Raw genomic sequence first — 17737 nt, forward strand, 5'->3', positions numbered from 1 at the left:
TTCTTATAAAACGGTCACCATATCGTGACAGTAGTACGTGAAACAGGTAACCTGAAAAAAAATCATGTGTCCTCCGGTGTCCTAACGGCATCTGCAAGATTTCACATACCGGAGGAAAACAAGCAGTAAGAGCTGATCTGAGGTCTGCTGTCAATCTGCTGTCTATGAGAGCCGGCTGTCAATCACTCGCAAACTCCGACCAAATGGTCAAACTAGGCAGCGCTGATCAAATATGAATCAATATTCTGTTACTGTAATGCCTATTTCTCTACTGAAATGTTTTCAGAATCATCTTGTAGTGCACAGTTTAGCTGTAAAATGAGAAAGTTTGTGACGCCGGCGCCATGAGGAGGTGCAGAAGTCTAGTTTTCTCTCAGAACATTTGAATTACAATATGCTGAAAGGTTATTATGGAATATTTGCCCAATGATGCCAAAAATATATACTGCCTACTGCCACTTTAATGTTCAAAAAAAGTGATAAAGTGAGTTTTTCATGACATATCCCCTTTAAGGAAACAGTCATGCAATGATATGCACATCATCAGGTTTATTTAAAAAAAAAAACTCCAGTTGGTGTCAAAATCTCTAGATAGAATACAATAATTCATCATTATCAAATATTCTTCATATCAAACTGCAAACTTTAAACTCTCTACAGACAGAGTGTGATTTCCAGCTGCTCTACATTGTGACCTTTTTTTGTAGCAATCTCTCTATAAATTAACCAGTTTGTGTTCAGTATATTCACACTGCTCAGACAAATACATGTGTAACAACAAATAACTCCAATGTACATGTCAGGCTACTATTACTAAGTGGAATATTACTATCTGTCAATAGGTTGGTTGCCTGAATGATCAGAATAAGAAGGCTGGGACTTTATTAAAACACATCTATGAGCATGCTTCATCGTGTAAATATCTACATATGACAGAAGTGTTCTTATATCCGATGGTACAAGTCTCTGCCAATCTGTTTCTTTATGTTTAGTAGTGAATTAGTATAATCTGATTCCACCACTCAGTGAAGATATGCTAGTAATTAGGCAGATGTATTCATCATAAAGTTGATCTGCACAAGTATGTGGGTACCGACCATACGCTCTGGTTCATCTTGGCTGCACGACCGCTGCCAAAATCGGTGATACTGGAGTTAAATCTAAGCCGAGCACTGCGGTACTAATTCATGTGCCTTCAGCTGCTTCCTCCTGGGTCCTTTCTAGGTGTCAAAGTGGCTCTGACTGTTTGTTGTTTCAGTCTCAGTTCACATCCTCCCCGCAGCTCCTGGCTCCGCTGGCAGGGAGGAGGAGGATGGCGAGGCAGCAGGGTTAAAGAAGGTGAGAAGGCGTCCATAACTCTCATAACTTCTTCCCCTCCTCATCGCTTCTCCAGTTTTTTGAATCTGGCCTCTGTAAAGAAAAGAAAACAGAGGGATGTGATCACTCTGCAGATAATGGCTGCTTAAAGGTCCCATATCGTGCTCATTTTCAGGTTCATACTTGTATTTTATGTTTCCACTAGAACATGTTTACATGCTGTAATGTTTAAAAAAAAACTTTATTTTCCTCATACTGTCTACCTGAAACGCTCTGTTTTAGTGCATTTCAACAAAATTGTGTTGCTAGGCAACAGTTTGGGTCCATGTTTACTTCCTGTCAGCTGACGTTATTTACATACACTTCAACAGGAAATAACTGGGACACATTTAAAATGTTTGTTTAAAACCGTGTAATGATCTAAATATTGTATATTTGTGACATCACAAATGGACAGAAATCCTAACGGCTTGTTTCAAATGCACAATTTCTAAATACGGGCTGTGTGTATTTCTCTGTATATTGAGTATTTTGATAGTTTAACAGTATTTATATAGCACTTAAACCTGCTTTATAATATAAAAGACATGAAAATCTCACTTTTTACAATATGAGACCATTAAAGTCAAAATGCAACACAGGCTGGTGATGTTTGTCTGTCTCTTTGTGAGCTGTAACGTTGAAATATTTAGGTGAGGGATTGTTTGTGGTGTCATAGCACCATCTGCTGGTAGACTACATCATGCTTTGCAATATGAGCTGATGGAGGTGGTTGTACTATTATTGGTCCGTGCGACACACAGCAGACAAAATAGGCAGCAAATAGAAAGAGAGGTTATTATGTTTCTGCTGTCATGGGTGGAGTGAGCTCTCATTGACAAAGAAAAACAAGACATTCATCAAACCTAGTCAAGCAAAGGAAGCATATTGACAGTTTTGGATGTAGGATGTGTGTTCATGATAAGGGACGGGTTTGTTTTTTCTCAGATATAGCCAGTGGTGGAAAGTAATTAAGTACATTTACTTACGTACTGTACTTGAGTACAGTTTTAAGGAACTTGTACTTTTACTTGAGTATTTCCATTTTCTGCTACTTTATATTTCTACTCCACTACATCTCAGAAGGAAATAGTGTACTTTTTACTCCACTACACTTTATTTAATAAAGTTAGTTACTTTGCAGATTCAGATTAATAATACAAAATATTATCAACAAATAAATTATGATGCATTAAATTCGATAAAGATAAGACTTCATTGATCCCATGGTGAAATTCACGAGCCACCCAACAGTGTATATAATCCACTTTTACCAGCTTCAACATTAAAGTAATGTACATTTTAATGCATCAATAATTATAATTCAATCATATAATATGCATTATTCTGAAATGGACCACTCTGCATAATTAGTACTTTTACTTTTGGTACTTTTTGATGCTGATACTTTTGTACTTTTACATAAGTAAAATTCAGGACTTTTACTTGTAACAGAGCTTTTACTTGAGTAAAAGTAACAATACCACAGTGTAGATTTACTCTGAGTACTTCTTCCACCACTGGATGTGGCTTATATTATATCATGTCTTTTTTGATGGTTGCTGGAGGGTGACCTTACAGATGTTCTTTATGTTGTTTTATGTCATTCTGTTCTGTTTTTTTTTTTTAGATTAAGCGTTGCAGCTCTATTATTATGCATGCACACTTCTGTACATTAAAGTCTTACCCAGTTTCTTGGAGTACGCGTCCAGTTTGTAGGCAGCCTGTTCAAGTGAAGACACCTGTTCCTCGATCTGATTTATCTGGTCCAAGTAGGGCTGTAAGCTGGCATCTAGAGCAAAAACATACATATAAGAATATAACAGTTTTTCAGAGTTTTTGAGCAGATAATGTTATCTCACACTCACATTTGTTGTTGAGATCCTGCAGGTTACGGCTGATGTTGATGCTGATGTCCTTCATTTCCATGTACTTCAGACTGGTGAGCTTGTTCATGTTCTCCAACAGACGGTAATCCTCACAAGTTCCTGATCAGGTAAGGACGTAGGGAGAGAAAAATAAATAAATCTGAGACTTTATTTCTCGTAAAGTTATGACTTTATTTTCGTAATATTACGACTTTTTTCTCGTAATATAACAACTTTTTTTCTCCTAAAGTTATGACTTTTTTCTCGTAAAGTTACTTTTTTCTCCTAAAGTTATGACTTTATTCTGGAAATCTCACATTTTTTTCCCTCAATGTGGCCCTAATAGTCCGTGGTACATTGTCTCTTTGGCCCTCACTGCATTAGACTATATACTTAGACTATAAACTGTGTTACCTTCATCACAATGATCAAGAGCCGAAAACATTTTATTTTTTTACTCTAAAATGGCTCTTTTGATAGTAAAGGTTGCTGACCCCTGGTATAGATAGAAGAGAAAGTGTGCTATGTGTTATCAGACCTGTTAGTTCTCCTTGCAAGAAGATGGCCATCTTCTCAAACATGTCAGTGCACAACTCGTTGATATCTGGCTCTGCAGGCTCCACAGCCTCCTCTGCTGTCTCCACACCTCCATCACCTGAACACAACACATTAGCAGGATAAACAACAGCATTAACTCCAGATTCTTACTATTTATGATAGCAATATTTCTCAAATATGTGTTTTTATTTACAAGATACTTTCTGGTGGGAATATTCCTGAGCAGTTCAAGACCTATTTTAAAACAAATTCTCAGGTCCATCTTACCCAACCCGTCAATCTCTAGATCTTCATCCTCCTAAATTCATCACTAGTAGGGGTCAATTTTCGATAAGATTTAGGGGAACCAAATTATGGAGTAGCTTTTCACATCTATCAAAAAACTGCTCATCTGTCAAATGTTTCAAAAGTCGCTTAAAGGGTCATTTAATTGCTTTTCCCCATGTTGTCCATGTATCTGTTTTTATGTTTTTTTTATTTTTTCCCACTCACAATATTGTTTGGTTACGATTTCCCAGAAGTCATTATAGATATTTAAATCAATATCCTCCTCACAAACACTAAACATACACTTCCACGCAACACACACACACACTTATCTTTTTTGATATATTTACTGTATTGTTATTGTTATTATTATATATATATCTTGTCCTAATTGTTTGTTATCACTATTATGTAATCATATTATTTGTTTATATTAATCTTCTCTAGGTGGAGGTTTCACATAAGCCCAGTGGGTTTTTTGCCTCTTCCTGCACTTTATATTATTCATTTATTATTTTGTTATGTTGTATAGTCTTAAATTGTGCAAAACAAATAAACAAACAAATAAACATAACACATTAGCAGCTTAAACACAACACTAAACACCAGTTCAAACAATAAGTAAATCCAACAATAAAGCCAGGAAAACAATAGTAAAGTTATGAGATTCACAATGATGGTAAACACAATGAACCATCACTGTGAAGCTTCATAATCAGGTAAACACAATGAACCATCACTGTGAAGCTTCATAATCAGGTTAACACAATGAACCATCACTGTGAAGCTTCATAATCAGGTAAACACAATGAACCATCACTGTGAAGCATCATAATCAGGTAAACACAATGAACCATCACTGTGAAGCTTCATAATCAGGTTAACACAATGAACCATCACTGTGAAGCTTCATAATCAGGTTAACACAATGAACCATCACTGTGAAGCTTCATAATCAGGTTAACACAATGAACCATCACTGTGAAGCTTCATAATCAGGTAAACACAATGAACCATCACTGTGAAGCTTCATAATCAGGTTAACACAATGAACCATCACTGTGAAGCTTCATAATCAGGTAAACACAATGAACCATCACTGTGAAGCTTCATAATCAGGCTACTGTGTGATGCTACTGTTAGCATTAGCATGCTACGGAAGCAGCCAGGTAACATCACCTACTGTTGGTGCTGGTCTTCTTGGGAGCGACCGCCGGTAGCTCCGCCGCCTCCTCCGGAGCTTCAGCCGGGCTGCTGGAACTCGCAGCCGCGTTCAGAGCCGCTAGCTGGGCCGCCGGAGCTCTGGAGATGCTGTCCATTGCTGCGGCGTCGTCGCCAGTTGCAGCCATTTTGTTCCTGTTTTGACTTTCGCTCGTCACATGAGTGATCACGTGACGTCCGCCCGCCACCACGAGCGACCACCAGCCCTACTCGCGCGCATTGCCACACCCTGATGAGGCTGGAATGTGAAGCATAATTTATGCTGCATATAACCAGCCCCATATATATTATATATTATTACTAGAACAAATATTATATATATATATGTATATATATATATATATATATATTTTATATATATATAATATTTGTTCAAGTAATAATATAATTATATATATATATATAATACATAAATATATAATATATATATAGATATAGATATGGTATCTAATTTAGAATTACAGTACACTTACGAAAACAATTCACTTAGGGGGAATTAAGTTGTAAAAGGTTAATATATTAATATAATTAAATATGTTTTAGCAATTGTTATTGGGAAACAAAACTTAAGCCTAAGCATGGACCCACCTCTTATGTTTCTCCATAGACACTTAGGACACAAATGGTTTTACTAGCATACATTTTGGGCATACGTGAGTAGATACAACACTTACTTTGGCTGAAATAGGAGCATTTCTGGGATGCATTTTATATATCTATATCATATATTATAGTTGTACTATAGTAATGTGCTGGCATTTATATGTTGATGTGTACTTGTAGATTTAGCTAATAGCTAAATCTATCATAAATAATCTCTTCTCATTTTTGAGATTAATGTTTTTGTGTATGGTCCTTGTTGAATAAAGAGTAATAAAAGCCAGTTTCTTCCAGGGACAAATTCCAAAATTATTTAGGCTATAAAGCACACTTACAGTAATTGCTGTACAATCAAAATATAGCATAAAAAAACGTAAAAACAAAACCATAAAAACACAAAAAACATGTTTAAAAGACAAAGGACAATAATATAGAAAGGCAACTCTCAAAGTCAACTAAAAGCCAGAAAATACAAATATGTAATAAAGAAAAGATTTTTTTTTTTAATAATAGTAAATGTTTTAATAAGAAGTTTAATAAATAATAATACATTTCATCTCACTTTCGGATTATATATATATAGAGAGAGAGATTTATTTTTTCCCGTTGAAAATGGTCTTCATACATCATTTATACCCCCAACAGTGAATAAAAATGTGTAATGAAGAAAAGAAGAAAAAAAAATTTAATAATAATAAATTTCATCTCACTTTCGGATTATTCATTCATTTTATTTATCTATTTTTTCCTTGCGAAAATGGGCTTCCATACATTACGTATACCCCCAAAAGTGAATGCAATTTGTAATGAAGAAAAGAAGAAAAAAATGTAATAGTAATAATAAATTTCATCTCACTTTCGGATAATTTTTTTTTTATTTATTTATTTTCCTTGCGAAAATGGGCTTCCATGCATCATGTATACCCCCAAAAGTGAATAAAAATGTGTAATAAAGAAAAGAAGAAACATTTTAATAATAATAAATTTCATCTCACTTTTGGATTATTCATTCATTTTATTTATTTATTTATTTATTTTTTATTTTTTCCTGGTGAAAATGGGCTTCCATACATCATTTATACTCCCAACAGTGAATAAAAAATGTGTAATGAAGAAAAGAGGAAAAAAATGTAATAATAATAAATTTCATCTCACTTTCGTATTATTCATTCATTTTATTTATTTATTTATTAATTCCTGGTGAAAATGGGCTTCCATATATAATGTATACCCCCAATAGTGAAGAAAAATGTATAGTGAAGAAAAGAAGAAAAAAATGTAATAATAATAAATTTCATCACATTTTCGGATTATTTTTTTTAATTGTATTTTATTTATTCCTTTATTTCTTTATTTTCCTTTCGAAAAATTGGCTTCCATGCATCATGTATACCCCCAACAGTGAATACAAATGTGTAATGAAGAAAATGTTATATTTTTTATTGTAATAAATCTTAGAAATCATCACAACGTCTAGGAATTTTCGCTATATATATATATATTATTTATTTATTTATTCCTGGCAAAAATGGGCTTCCATACATCATTTATACCCCCAAAAGTGAATAAAAATGTGTAATAAAGAAAAAGAAAATTGTAATAATAATTTATTTCATCTCACTTTCGGATTATGTATTATTTATTATTTATTTATTCATGGCGAATTGGTGGTCAAGGCTTCCATACATCATAATTGGCTTCCATACATCAGATATTTATAACAGTAAAAATAAATTGTTAAACAGTAATAAATCTTAGAAATCACTACAACGTCTAGGAATTTTTAAAATTTAATTTAATTTAATTTAATTTTGTTTTTTTAAATCCTGGCAAAAATGGGCTTCCATACATCAGATATATAACAGTAAACATATATTGTTAAACAGTAATAAATCTTAGAAATCTTTACAACGTCTAGGATTTTTTTGGATTCAATTTAATTTAATTTAATTTAATTTTGTTTTTTAAATCCTGGCATAAATGGGCTTCCATACATCATATTTATAACAGTAAAAAGAAATTGTTAAACAGTAATAAATCTTAGAAATCACTACAACGTCTAGGAATTTTTAAAATTTAATTTAATTTAATTTAATTTTGTTTTTTAAATCCTGGCATAAATGGGCTTCCATACATCATATATATAACAGTAAAAATATATTGTTAAACAGTAATACATCTTAGAAATCTTTACAACGTCTAAGAATTTTTGGGATTCAATTTAATTTAATTTAATTTAATTTAATTTAATTAAAAAAAAAATCTAGGAATGTCTAGGAATGTTTCGCTGTGCGCGCTCCCGCGAGCAGCATGCAGTTCTTGGCAGGCAGAAGTCGCCATAACACCCCGAGACGGCGCTGTTGTGTGTGTGGTGGTGAAGCCACAGTTCGTGACAGGCAGGCTGGCTAGCAGCAGCAGCAGAGGACTGTAAACATGGCGGCGTGCACAGCTCCAGGGCTGTGCCGAACACCCCGTTACTACTAACTCAGTCTAGCGATAGAGAGAGAAACCCCCTGAAACATGGAGACCGAAGAGGAGCAGCACATCACCACGCTCCTCTGCATGGGCTTCCCGGACCCCGACGTGATCCGGAAGGCGCTCCGGCTGGCGAAGAACGACATCAACGAGGCGGTGGCGCTGCTGACGAACGAAAGCCCCGGACTCGGGTACGGATACGAGCCGATGGAGAGCGGGCCTGCACCCCCTGGAGGCGGCGGCGGCTCCACGACCGGCGGAGGAGGAGGAGGTGGAGGAGACGGCAGCGGTAGCGGGGAGAACCGGACCGGGACCACCACCGGGACCGGAGGGTTTGACCCGCCGCCTGCGTACCACGACGTAGTGGACAGCGAGGTGAGAAGCATCAACTTGCCAAATAGTGGGCTCGCCCATTTAACTAGCTACAGTTAGCTTCAATGCTAATGCTAACCAACGTGAGCTGTCAGAGAGCAGGTGGTGAAATACTCTCCTCTCCTACTGAACACAGGACTATATCACTAACTCACAGTGACTGGAGAATAGTCAGCTAACTTCACGTTGATCTACTTAATTAAACAATTCACCTACATGTTCAATTATAAACTTACAAGCTAGCTAACCAAGCTAGTTAGCTCGCTAGTAGCATGCTAGCTGGCTAACGGTTAGTTGGGAGTTGAACGCGCCAGCAGCTGAGTTATAACAGAATAGAAAGCTTTATTGTCATTATTGTATTAAATACAACGAGATTCACAGTTGCCACTTCTGGTCAGTGCTTTAAAACAAATACTTGACACAAGACTAAACCAGGAAGATAAAACATACACACACAGTTATAATAAGACAAATAAAACAGGTAAAGTAGATGTAATAAATACATAAATATAAATAGTGAAATAAAAAAGTGTTAAGATAAAGATTAGATGAACCTTTATTAATCCCTGGAGGGAAATTCAGGTGTCAAAGCAGCAAACATCAGCAAACAGAGTGAAACACAGGAGAGGTAAAGGTATACAAAAAATATAAAAACAATAAATAGAGATATAAAAGATACAAAGTGAATGGGTGAACATAGTGTGTACAGTCCGTCAATAAATACATGTAATATGTACATATGTGCAGTCTATAAAGTGGTATATAGGATGTATAGTGTAAAGTGCACCAGTGGTTGGAGTCTAATAGAATAGAATAAAATAGAAAGCTTTATTGTCATTATTGTATTAAATACAACGAGATTCACAGTTTCCACTTCTGGTCAGTGCTTTAAAACAAATACTTGACAAGAATAAAAGAGGTAGAAAAAACATATAACAGGTAAAACACACACAGTTATAAAGCAAAATAAAACAGGTAAAACATATAACAATGAAAACACGCACACAGTTATAATAAGACAAATAAAACAGATAAAACATATAACAAGTAAAACATATAACAGGTAAAAAACACACACAGTTATAATAAGACAAATAAAACAGGTAAAGTAGATGTAATAAATAAATATAAACAGAAGTGTTACACTAGAAGTATAAAATATAAAAAATAGATGTAATGTAAACAGAGGTAATTGCACTTGTAAAATAGGTAGGGTAGATGTAATAAATAAAATGTAAACATAGGTAGTTGCACTTGAGGTGTATATTGCATCAAAGGATATATTGCACAGACAAATGTATTTCACATTCAGTGTATTGATATTGCACAGATTTATTGTTTGTTCCTCTATGGCCCAGGGAAAGAAACCAGGTGTAGCCGCACAGAGGAGGCATCACTCTGGAGGATTGAAAATCACACATTTAACTAATAATAATAATAATTAATAGTAGGTAACCACTCTTATGAGTTAGCCTGTGGGACAGTTTGCTGGAGGTATATCAGTCTGCTTTAGCGGCTGCTTTTGCAGATCCACTCGCTGCAGGAAGTAAGCAATTTGTATCATGCAGGACACAAGTCATCCGGATTATATAGTCTTTTCTCTTATCTCTCTTCAGGGAGGCGCCTACAGAGCATCAGAGCTCGGACCTCTAGCCTCAGAGACAGTTTTTACCCTCAGGCAGGCGGTCAGACTACTGAACAGCAGCACTAAATGAATGCAGAGCAGTGGATTGTTTTATGGATGTTTTTAGGTTGTTTTATAATTTTATTCTCAGGTATTGGCTTATTTATTGTAGTATTTATCAACTGTACTATTTATAGATTTTAAAGGCTGAGAGAGAGCCAGGGTAAAATGCATTTCATTGCATTAGACTGCACACTTCTTTTTTTGTTTTGTTTAAGTTATTTTTGGGGGCATTTTTTTACCATTTTTATTGACAGCGGATAGAGTCTTGGAAAGGGGGGAGAGAGAGAGTGGATGCGGAAAGGGCCACAGGCCGGATTCGAATCCGGGCCACCGCGGTCAGGACTGAGGCCTGTTACATGGGCGCCCGCTCTACCAACTGATCTAACCAGGCGCCCTGTACACTTCTTTTAAATGCATATGACAAATAAACTTGAAACTTGTCAGCTTTCAGGGTTGGCTGTCAACCGGTGCTCAGCTACCTGCAGAGATTGCGGTCCACTAGAACCGGGCTTAGAAGCGGTTTCGCAACGTCTTTTTGGGGTAGCCATTTTGGTCATTCTTTTGTCCACATTGTCAGCTGTCAACATGTCAAGTTTATGAGTTATTACATGTACAAGAGTCTGTTGCATTTGATGCTTTTTGAGGCCAGTTGGTTCTGTCAGTGATTTACCTGCAGCTCTTCCTAGTTAACTGTGTTTATGTGGTGTTGTAGCAGGTGAACCGCGTTGGCTACTCCTTAAATACCTGTCCACACAAGACATGGCTTTGACTGGCAACTTGAGCAACTCAATGAACTTGCACCTCAAGCCTGTTGCTCTCTCTCATATCCTCCCTAAAACCCCTGCAGGTGCTGTCAAAAGAGAGCAACACTTCTCTCTGGGAAAGTCACAAATCATGTGAACTGTTGATTCAAACACTTGTTGTCTCCCTGTGATGGCTGCTGTGATTATGGGTCAGTAGAATAGGTACAAATAAACTACTCTGGCCACAATACCTTCTTTCTCCACTAACTTGTATTTAAGGCTGTTATAGTAGACAACAGTTTGCAGAAAATTGAAGGTTACTGTAGATAATGAGCCTATTTTTGCAAATATGCCAATAATGGTGTTGTTACAAACTAACTCAGCCCAAAGTGACTCATTCTCTGAGTTCAAAAAAGATTTTTCCCTTATGTCCACGTGCCAAAGAAGTCTAATTTAAACTGTGACTGTCAATTGAGTTTTAGTGCTAGTGAAGGCTAAAGTTAGGCTACATTTTGATGAGGAAAAACTGGCATGACCATTTTCAAAGGGGTCCCCTTGACCTCTGACCTCAAGATATGTGAATGAAAATGGATTGTATGGGTACCCACGAGTCTCCCCGTTACAGACATGCCCACTTTGTGATAATCACATGCAGTTTTTTGCATGCAATACAAATATGTTATTTTAGCCTATTCTTAAATGGTGAATATTTCTGCATACCGGGGTCCCTAAACCGTCTTGGAATGACATAAAAATTGGGTATCACTGTAAGCTACTCTGGCCACAATACCTGTTGGCCATCTTTCTTTCTCCACACTTTGATGCAGTCTGTTATAGTAAACAACTGTTGGCATTTACAGTATACAGAAAATAGCATACACTTGCAGGTTATTATAGAACTTTTTTGGGCCAGGGACCCCTTCCAGACGAGAACATTTGTCCAAGGACCTCCTCTTAATCGTAACACCGATTAAACATATTTGTTCTGCCATTTGTACTCTGAGGTGCCTATGGAACTATTCATGTTTCATAGTGATAAACAGAAAAAACATTTCAATTTGAATCATGCAAAGATACGGTAAAATGAGGTAATCCTTTATTAGTCCCACAGCTGGGAAATTTGCAACGTTATTGAATGTTAATACCACTTATATGCCTTTTTAAAGGAGGGTAATTTTATTCAAATTGCATTTAGACTCAACTTGACAGCATTTATAACGTATATATTTCAAGTAATTGATCTTAAAAGCCTTCAGAAAATGAACAGTAGCAAGACTTAGTCGTAATAAATCCAGATATTTAAACGTACCAGTCTAAAGCTGGCTTTCAGTAAGTGCTTCAACTTTAAAATAATGAATTTATTGCTGTGTGTCACAATCATATCAGAGTTTCTATTAACCCAAAGCTAACATGGGTGGGAGTAATGGACATAATATGCTTGTTTTATTGGCGCAAATGGTCCCCATCTTTTTAATGATGCAGCACAATTTTATAATTTATTGCAAATTATTTCACGGACCCTCTGACATAAGTGCCAAGGACCCCACTTTGAGAATCACTCCTCTAGATAATGAACCTATTTTTGTAAATATGCCAATAATGGTGTTGTTACAAACTAACTCAGCCCAAAGTGACTCACTCTCTGAGTTCATTAAGAGCTGCCAAAATAATTTTCTCCTTATGTCCACATGCCAACGAAGTCTAATTTGAACCTATTTTCCCATCTAATCCAGCTTGTCTAATGAATGATTTATCCATGTTTGAGCCATTATTGTATTATTGAAACATTTACAGATATCGTATTTGTCGTGAGATGGAGAAATGAACAAGTGTTCACTCCCACATGCTATTATAAGTTCTGAAACTTTCAGTATAGGGAACAAGCTACAAGGATGAAAGCGCTTTATTTCCTTTCTCCACTTCCTCTGTTTGCTGTATTTGTGCTTAAGAGGCATGTCATAGCCCTATGGCCCCATGTTATGCTCCTAAATATAGCCCTGCAGTCTCTAACACACACACACACACAAACACATTGCAGATTTTGCAGGAGGTCCCAGGAGAGTTGCAGGGTGCATAGTAACAGAGCGGAGTTACCTCTTCGTCCTGCACAACCACACATGCCTTTGAGACGTGAACCTTTCTCCCTGAAGGCTTTAAGTCTGTAAACACTGAGCAGCTTATTTGCATGTTTGTATGCGTGTTTGGTCTCCTGTTTGGTGATAATTTGCGAGACGTCCTGTATATCGTTTACGAAGATGGTACGTTTCTTCTCTTCTCTATGCTGTCGTTCTTCTTTAAATAAAAGGAACCAGTTTTTATAGTCAAGTTAAATTGTCAGTGAGTTCTGATTTGGAAATCCTGTGAGCAGCGGTTACTTTTGAACCTAGTGTTTTCTAATGCCGGTGTTAGGTTAGTCTTTCCTTCCGCTCATCAATCTATCTGTCATTTCTAATTTTCCTAGAAAGGGAAGAGATGAAATATGATGCTTCTCTGTTGCTTCCTCCTCTCCTTCCCTCTCTCCTCTTCTTCTTTTAACGCTCATCCATCACTTTAGGTTATGTATCAGCTTGCAGCGCAGTAAAACAAGCACTGAACACATTGACCATTATGTATGCTAATATGTGGAGATGTATTCAAAATGAAAAAGAAGACTTGACCTAACTATACTTGGCTGTATTAATATTTGTACTGCTCTGCAGTGCTTACAGGCAAAATGGACAAATGGGTTGTAATAGGTTTAATCATTTATGATGTAGTGAAAGCTGGCATAGTTTCAGATACTTTATGATACAAGACGGCAGGTCAAGCCTCCACCCTTAACCCTCTGAGACCCGCAGGATCGCCAAAGATCCCGACTGACTTTACTGTCTTTCAGAGGCTGTAGCAGGCTCAGTTTTAGAGCTAGGAAAGTCTAAAGTTAGGCTACATTTTGCCGAGTAAAAACTGGCATGGTCATTTTCAAAGGGGTCCCATGACCTCTGACCTCAAGATATGTGAATGAAAATGGATTCTATGGGTACCCACAAGTCTCCCCTTCACAGATATGCCAACGTAATCATAATCCCATGCAGTTTGGGGCAAAAATCATGCAGCTTTTTGAACGCAGTATAAATTTGTTTTTGCACCTATTCTAAAAATGGTGTATTTGAATATTTCTGCCAGGGCTGTCAATTGATTAAAATATTTAATCGCGATTAAACGCATGATTGTCCAGTATTTAATTCACTTATCAATATGGGAGTGGGCAAATACGCTTGCTTTATGCTTTAACACCACAAAACAAGAACAAATATTGTCCAGAAACCCTCACAGGTACTGCATTTAGCATAATACGATATGCTCAAATCATAACATGGCAAACTGCAGCCCAACAGGCAACAACAGCTGTCAGTGTGTCAATGTGCTGACTTTACTATGACTTGCCCCAAACTGCATGTGATTATCATAAAGTGGGCATGTCTGTAAAGGGGAGACTCATAGAACCCATTTTCATTCACATATCTGGAGGTCAGAGGTCAAGGGACCCCTTTGAAAATGGCCATGCCAGTTTTTCCTCGCCAAAATGTTGTGCAAGTTTGGAGCGTTATTTAACCTCCTTTGCAACAAGCTAGTATGACATGGTTGGTACCAATAGATTCCTTAGGTTTTTTTAGTGGGAAGCTGAGACTCTTGTGGATCCAATGAGCCCATGTCAGTCCACATAGTAGCCATAGTTCAAATCATTAGTTTATTTCAAATACGACGTGCGGTTTAGTGTTGCACGTGTTCTGAAATGTTCCACCGGGTAGCAGCACTATTTCAGAGGAGGAAGTTCTGCAATTTATCCATGAATATTCAGATGACTTCATGAATATGTAAACAACTTTATGATGTAAATAATTCAATAATCCTTTGTCTGCTTTCCCCACATGGACTCATAGACTTTACTGCTACTGGCCATGTTGCGTTCTCTCATACAGCAACAGTGAGCTGAGCCTGAGTTTAGCATTTTGAACCATACATGCAGAGTGTAAGAGGGAAATATGTCATAGTGGATAGCATCATACTGCTAATAAGACGGTGTCATACGTGACAGGGGGTACATTACATTTGACTTTAGCGATCACAGTCTTTTTGAATTTAACGCTCTGTGAAACACTTGAAAACAAGCACTTGCCTTGATTTGTTTTGAATGCTTTTTTGGGAGGAAATGGAGGGACAAAACGATGCAGGGATTGAAGGGCAGATCGTTGACGAGAGAGGACACACTTTCCAAATGAATGCCATCGCTCTTCTCCCAGAGGGAGGAAAAGAATCAAGCATCATCCTGTCTGACTTTATCATTGCCAGAGGCCGTTTGGATTAACCTCGCCTTGCACAGAGGACAGCTGCAGTGTCCTAAAACAATGCTTGACGCAGGGACTACAGTAGCTGTGTGAGTTAAACAAAGTCACCCATTGCATTAGGTTGTAATCATGTCACATGTGTGTTTACAGAGGAGCAATGATGAGAATGGGAACTGCTCGGGGGGCAGCATGGAGTTTCCCACCACCAACCTGTACGAGCTGGAGAGTCGAGTCTTTACCGACCACTGGTCCATACCTTACAAGAGAGAGGAGTCCCTGGGCAAGTGTCTTATCGCGTCCACCTGCCTCGCCCGGCACGGTAAGAAAGAGCACGATTGTGAGGGATGAAAATTGTTTTTTCAAGATCTGCATTAAACTAAATGCTCTCCATCTGTGTTACTGTGTGGGCGGTGTTGGTTTAATTTGGACCGTTGGGGTTGTTTTTCACATGTTGTTATTTTGGACACTTGTGTTACATGGCTCAATCTGCATCTCCTTCGTCACAGCAATCTTTTTTTTTTTTCCATGTTTGGATGTGAAAATGTGAATCTCCCTCTCTGCCAGGTCTTGCTGACGCTGATGAGAACTGTAAGCGGTTCATAGATCGGTGCATGCCGGAGGCCTTTAAAAAGGTGAGCAGCAAAGACACCAGAGATCTAAGTGACTGTGTGTAGTACTTGATTAGGTTACTTACATTTTCCTGACTTTCTTGTCCGCCGTCACCAGTTGCTGACCAGCAGTGCCGTACACAAATGGGGCACCGAGATCCACGAGGGGATCTACAACATGCTCATGTTGCTGGTGGAGCTGGTTGCAGAGAGGGTGAAGCAGGACCCCGTACCTGTAAACCTGATGGGAGTCCTGACTATGGTGTGTTATCTCACGCTCTCTGTCTCTCTTAAATATTTGTCTTTTAATACCTTTCTACTGTCTACTTTTTGTATTATTTCTTTAAATATAAATACATATTTTTAACTTTGATGTAAATAAATTCACCTTGAAAATAATCTGGAAAACAATTTACTAACTCATTTTGATTTAACTGATCAATCAATTATAATTATGTGGCAGATGGTCAATTAAATAATTTGCTTTAAAGGACCAGTGTGTAACAGTTAGGTGGATCTATGGACAGAAATGGAATATAATATTAATAAGTATGTTTTCTTTAATGTATAATCACCTGATAATAAGATTTGTTGCGTTTTTGTTAACTTAGAATGAGATGTTTATATCTACATAGGGAGCAGGTCCTCTTCACGGAGTCCGCCATGTTTCTACAGTAGCCCGGAAGGTCTTGGGCCGGAGTCAGTAACGTTACTTGCTCCCGCCGCCCTCTCTCTCTCTCACTTCACCACTCACTTCCCACGTACACACGCTCTCTGCTCCAAATGACCTACTCTACTCTCACAACAACTGGCTTTAGAGAGCCCCATTCACGTTTTTTGCGTCGGCTATCGTAGCTCTCCAACATGCTTGGCACACGGGAGAGGCTTCAGTTGGTTGCAATCTCAACCTCACCGCTAGATACCACCAGATCCTACACACTGCTCCTTTAAATGTGCATTCTTAGTACCAATAAACTATCTTACTCAGAGATACACCGATCGATCGACCACAGGTCGAAACCGGCCGGTTATCAGCTGATCGGCCATGACCGGTGACCGGCCGATCAATCTCATATATAAAATTTTTTGCAGGTCAAATTTACACACAATGTGCCACATGATGGTTTTAATGTCACAGCCGCACACGCCATGCATGTCGCGCACACAGTGGCAGCTGTGGCACACATTATCACAACCACAATTTTTAACACCTGCAAGTCCAAAATAAGCCGCGGAAGAACTTAAAAACTTTTAGTTTTGTTTGAGTGACAGTGAGAGAAGGTCCTGTAACTTGGGGCAGGTTTTTGAGAAAGTGTAAGTTATTTAATAGTCAAACAATGTCTAATTATGAACACGCAGTTGAATTTCAAGTTTTTCATGAAAGAAAAGTTACAAAAATGTTTGCGTATGCTTTCAATTATAGTTCTTAAAAAGAAAGGAAATCGAAATCGGCTGAGAAAATTGCAATTGGTGCGTCTTTAATCTTACTCGGTATGGTCGGTGAAAAATAAAGCTCCTCAGTACTTCTCGTGCCCTGAATCAGCAAATTACTTTGTTTCCAACACCAAGACTGATCTTTTAGTGATCTAATGTTTAAAACTGAATCTGCCACTGTGAGTAATTGTGAGCAATTTGTGAAAGGTATTGGACCACTATT

At 37.6% G+C, this 17737-nt stretch overlaps 2 protein-coding genes across 6 annotated transcripts in view; one reads left to right on the forward strand and one right to left on the reverse strand.

The window, feature by feature from the left end:
- Positions 1 to 530: 530 nt before the first annotated feature.
- bloc1s2 (biogenesis of lysosomal organelles complex-1, subunit 2) lies at positions 531 to 5461 on the reverse strand. Its single transcript, XM_037771303.1, has 5 exons — positions 5233 to 5461; positions 3763 to 3879; positions 3225 to 3344; positions 3044 to 3148; positions 531 to 1410 (listed from the first exon to the last, which is right to left on the reverse strand). The coding sequence occupies exons 1-5, from the start codon at positions 5396 to 5398 to the stop codon at positions 1379 to 1381; spliced, it is 540 nt and encodes a 179-aa protein (XP_037627231.1). The 5' UTR covers positions 5399 to 5461; the 3' UTR covers positions 531 to 1378.
- Positions 5462 to 8194: 2733 nt separating this feature from the next.
- usp24 (ubiquitin specific peptidase 24) overlaps positions 8195 to 17737 on the forward strand; it is a 71581-nt gene continuing 62038 nt past the window's right edge. For 3 of the 5 annotated variants that reach the window (XM_037771195.1, XM_037771196.1, XM_037771197.1), the window contains exons 1-4: positions 8196 to 8720; positions 15623 to 15791; positions 16037 to 16104; positions 16199 to 16342. In XM_037771195.1, the coding sequence (XP_037627123.1) occupies positions 8391 to 8720; positions 15623 to 15791; positions 16037 to 16104; positions 16199 to 16342 (711 nt within the window). In that variant the 5' untranslated portion in view covers positions 8196 to 8390. Of the gene's footprint in view, positions 8721 to 15622; positions 15792 to 16036; positions 16105 to 16198; positions 16343 to 17737 lie in introns of all 5 variants that reach the window. The other 2 variants (XM_037771193.1, XM_037771194.1) reach the window with 1 other exon arrangement.

The sequence above is a fragment of the Sebastes umbrosus genome, chromosome 5 (assembly GCF_015220745.1).
Source record: "Sebastes umbrosus isolate fSebUmb1 chromosome 5, fSebUmb1.pri, whole genome shotgun sequence".
Classification (NCBI taxonomy): Eukaryota; Metazoa; Chordata; class Actinopteri; order Perciformes; family Sebastidae; genus Sebastes; species Sebastes umbrosus.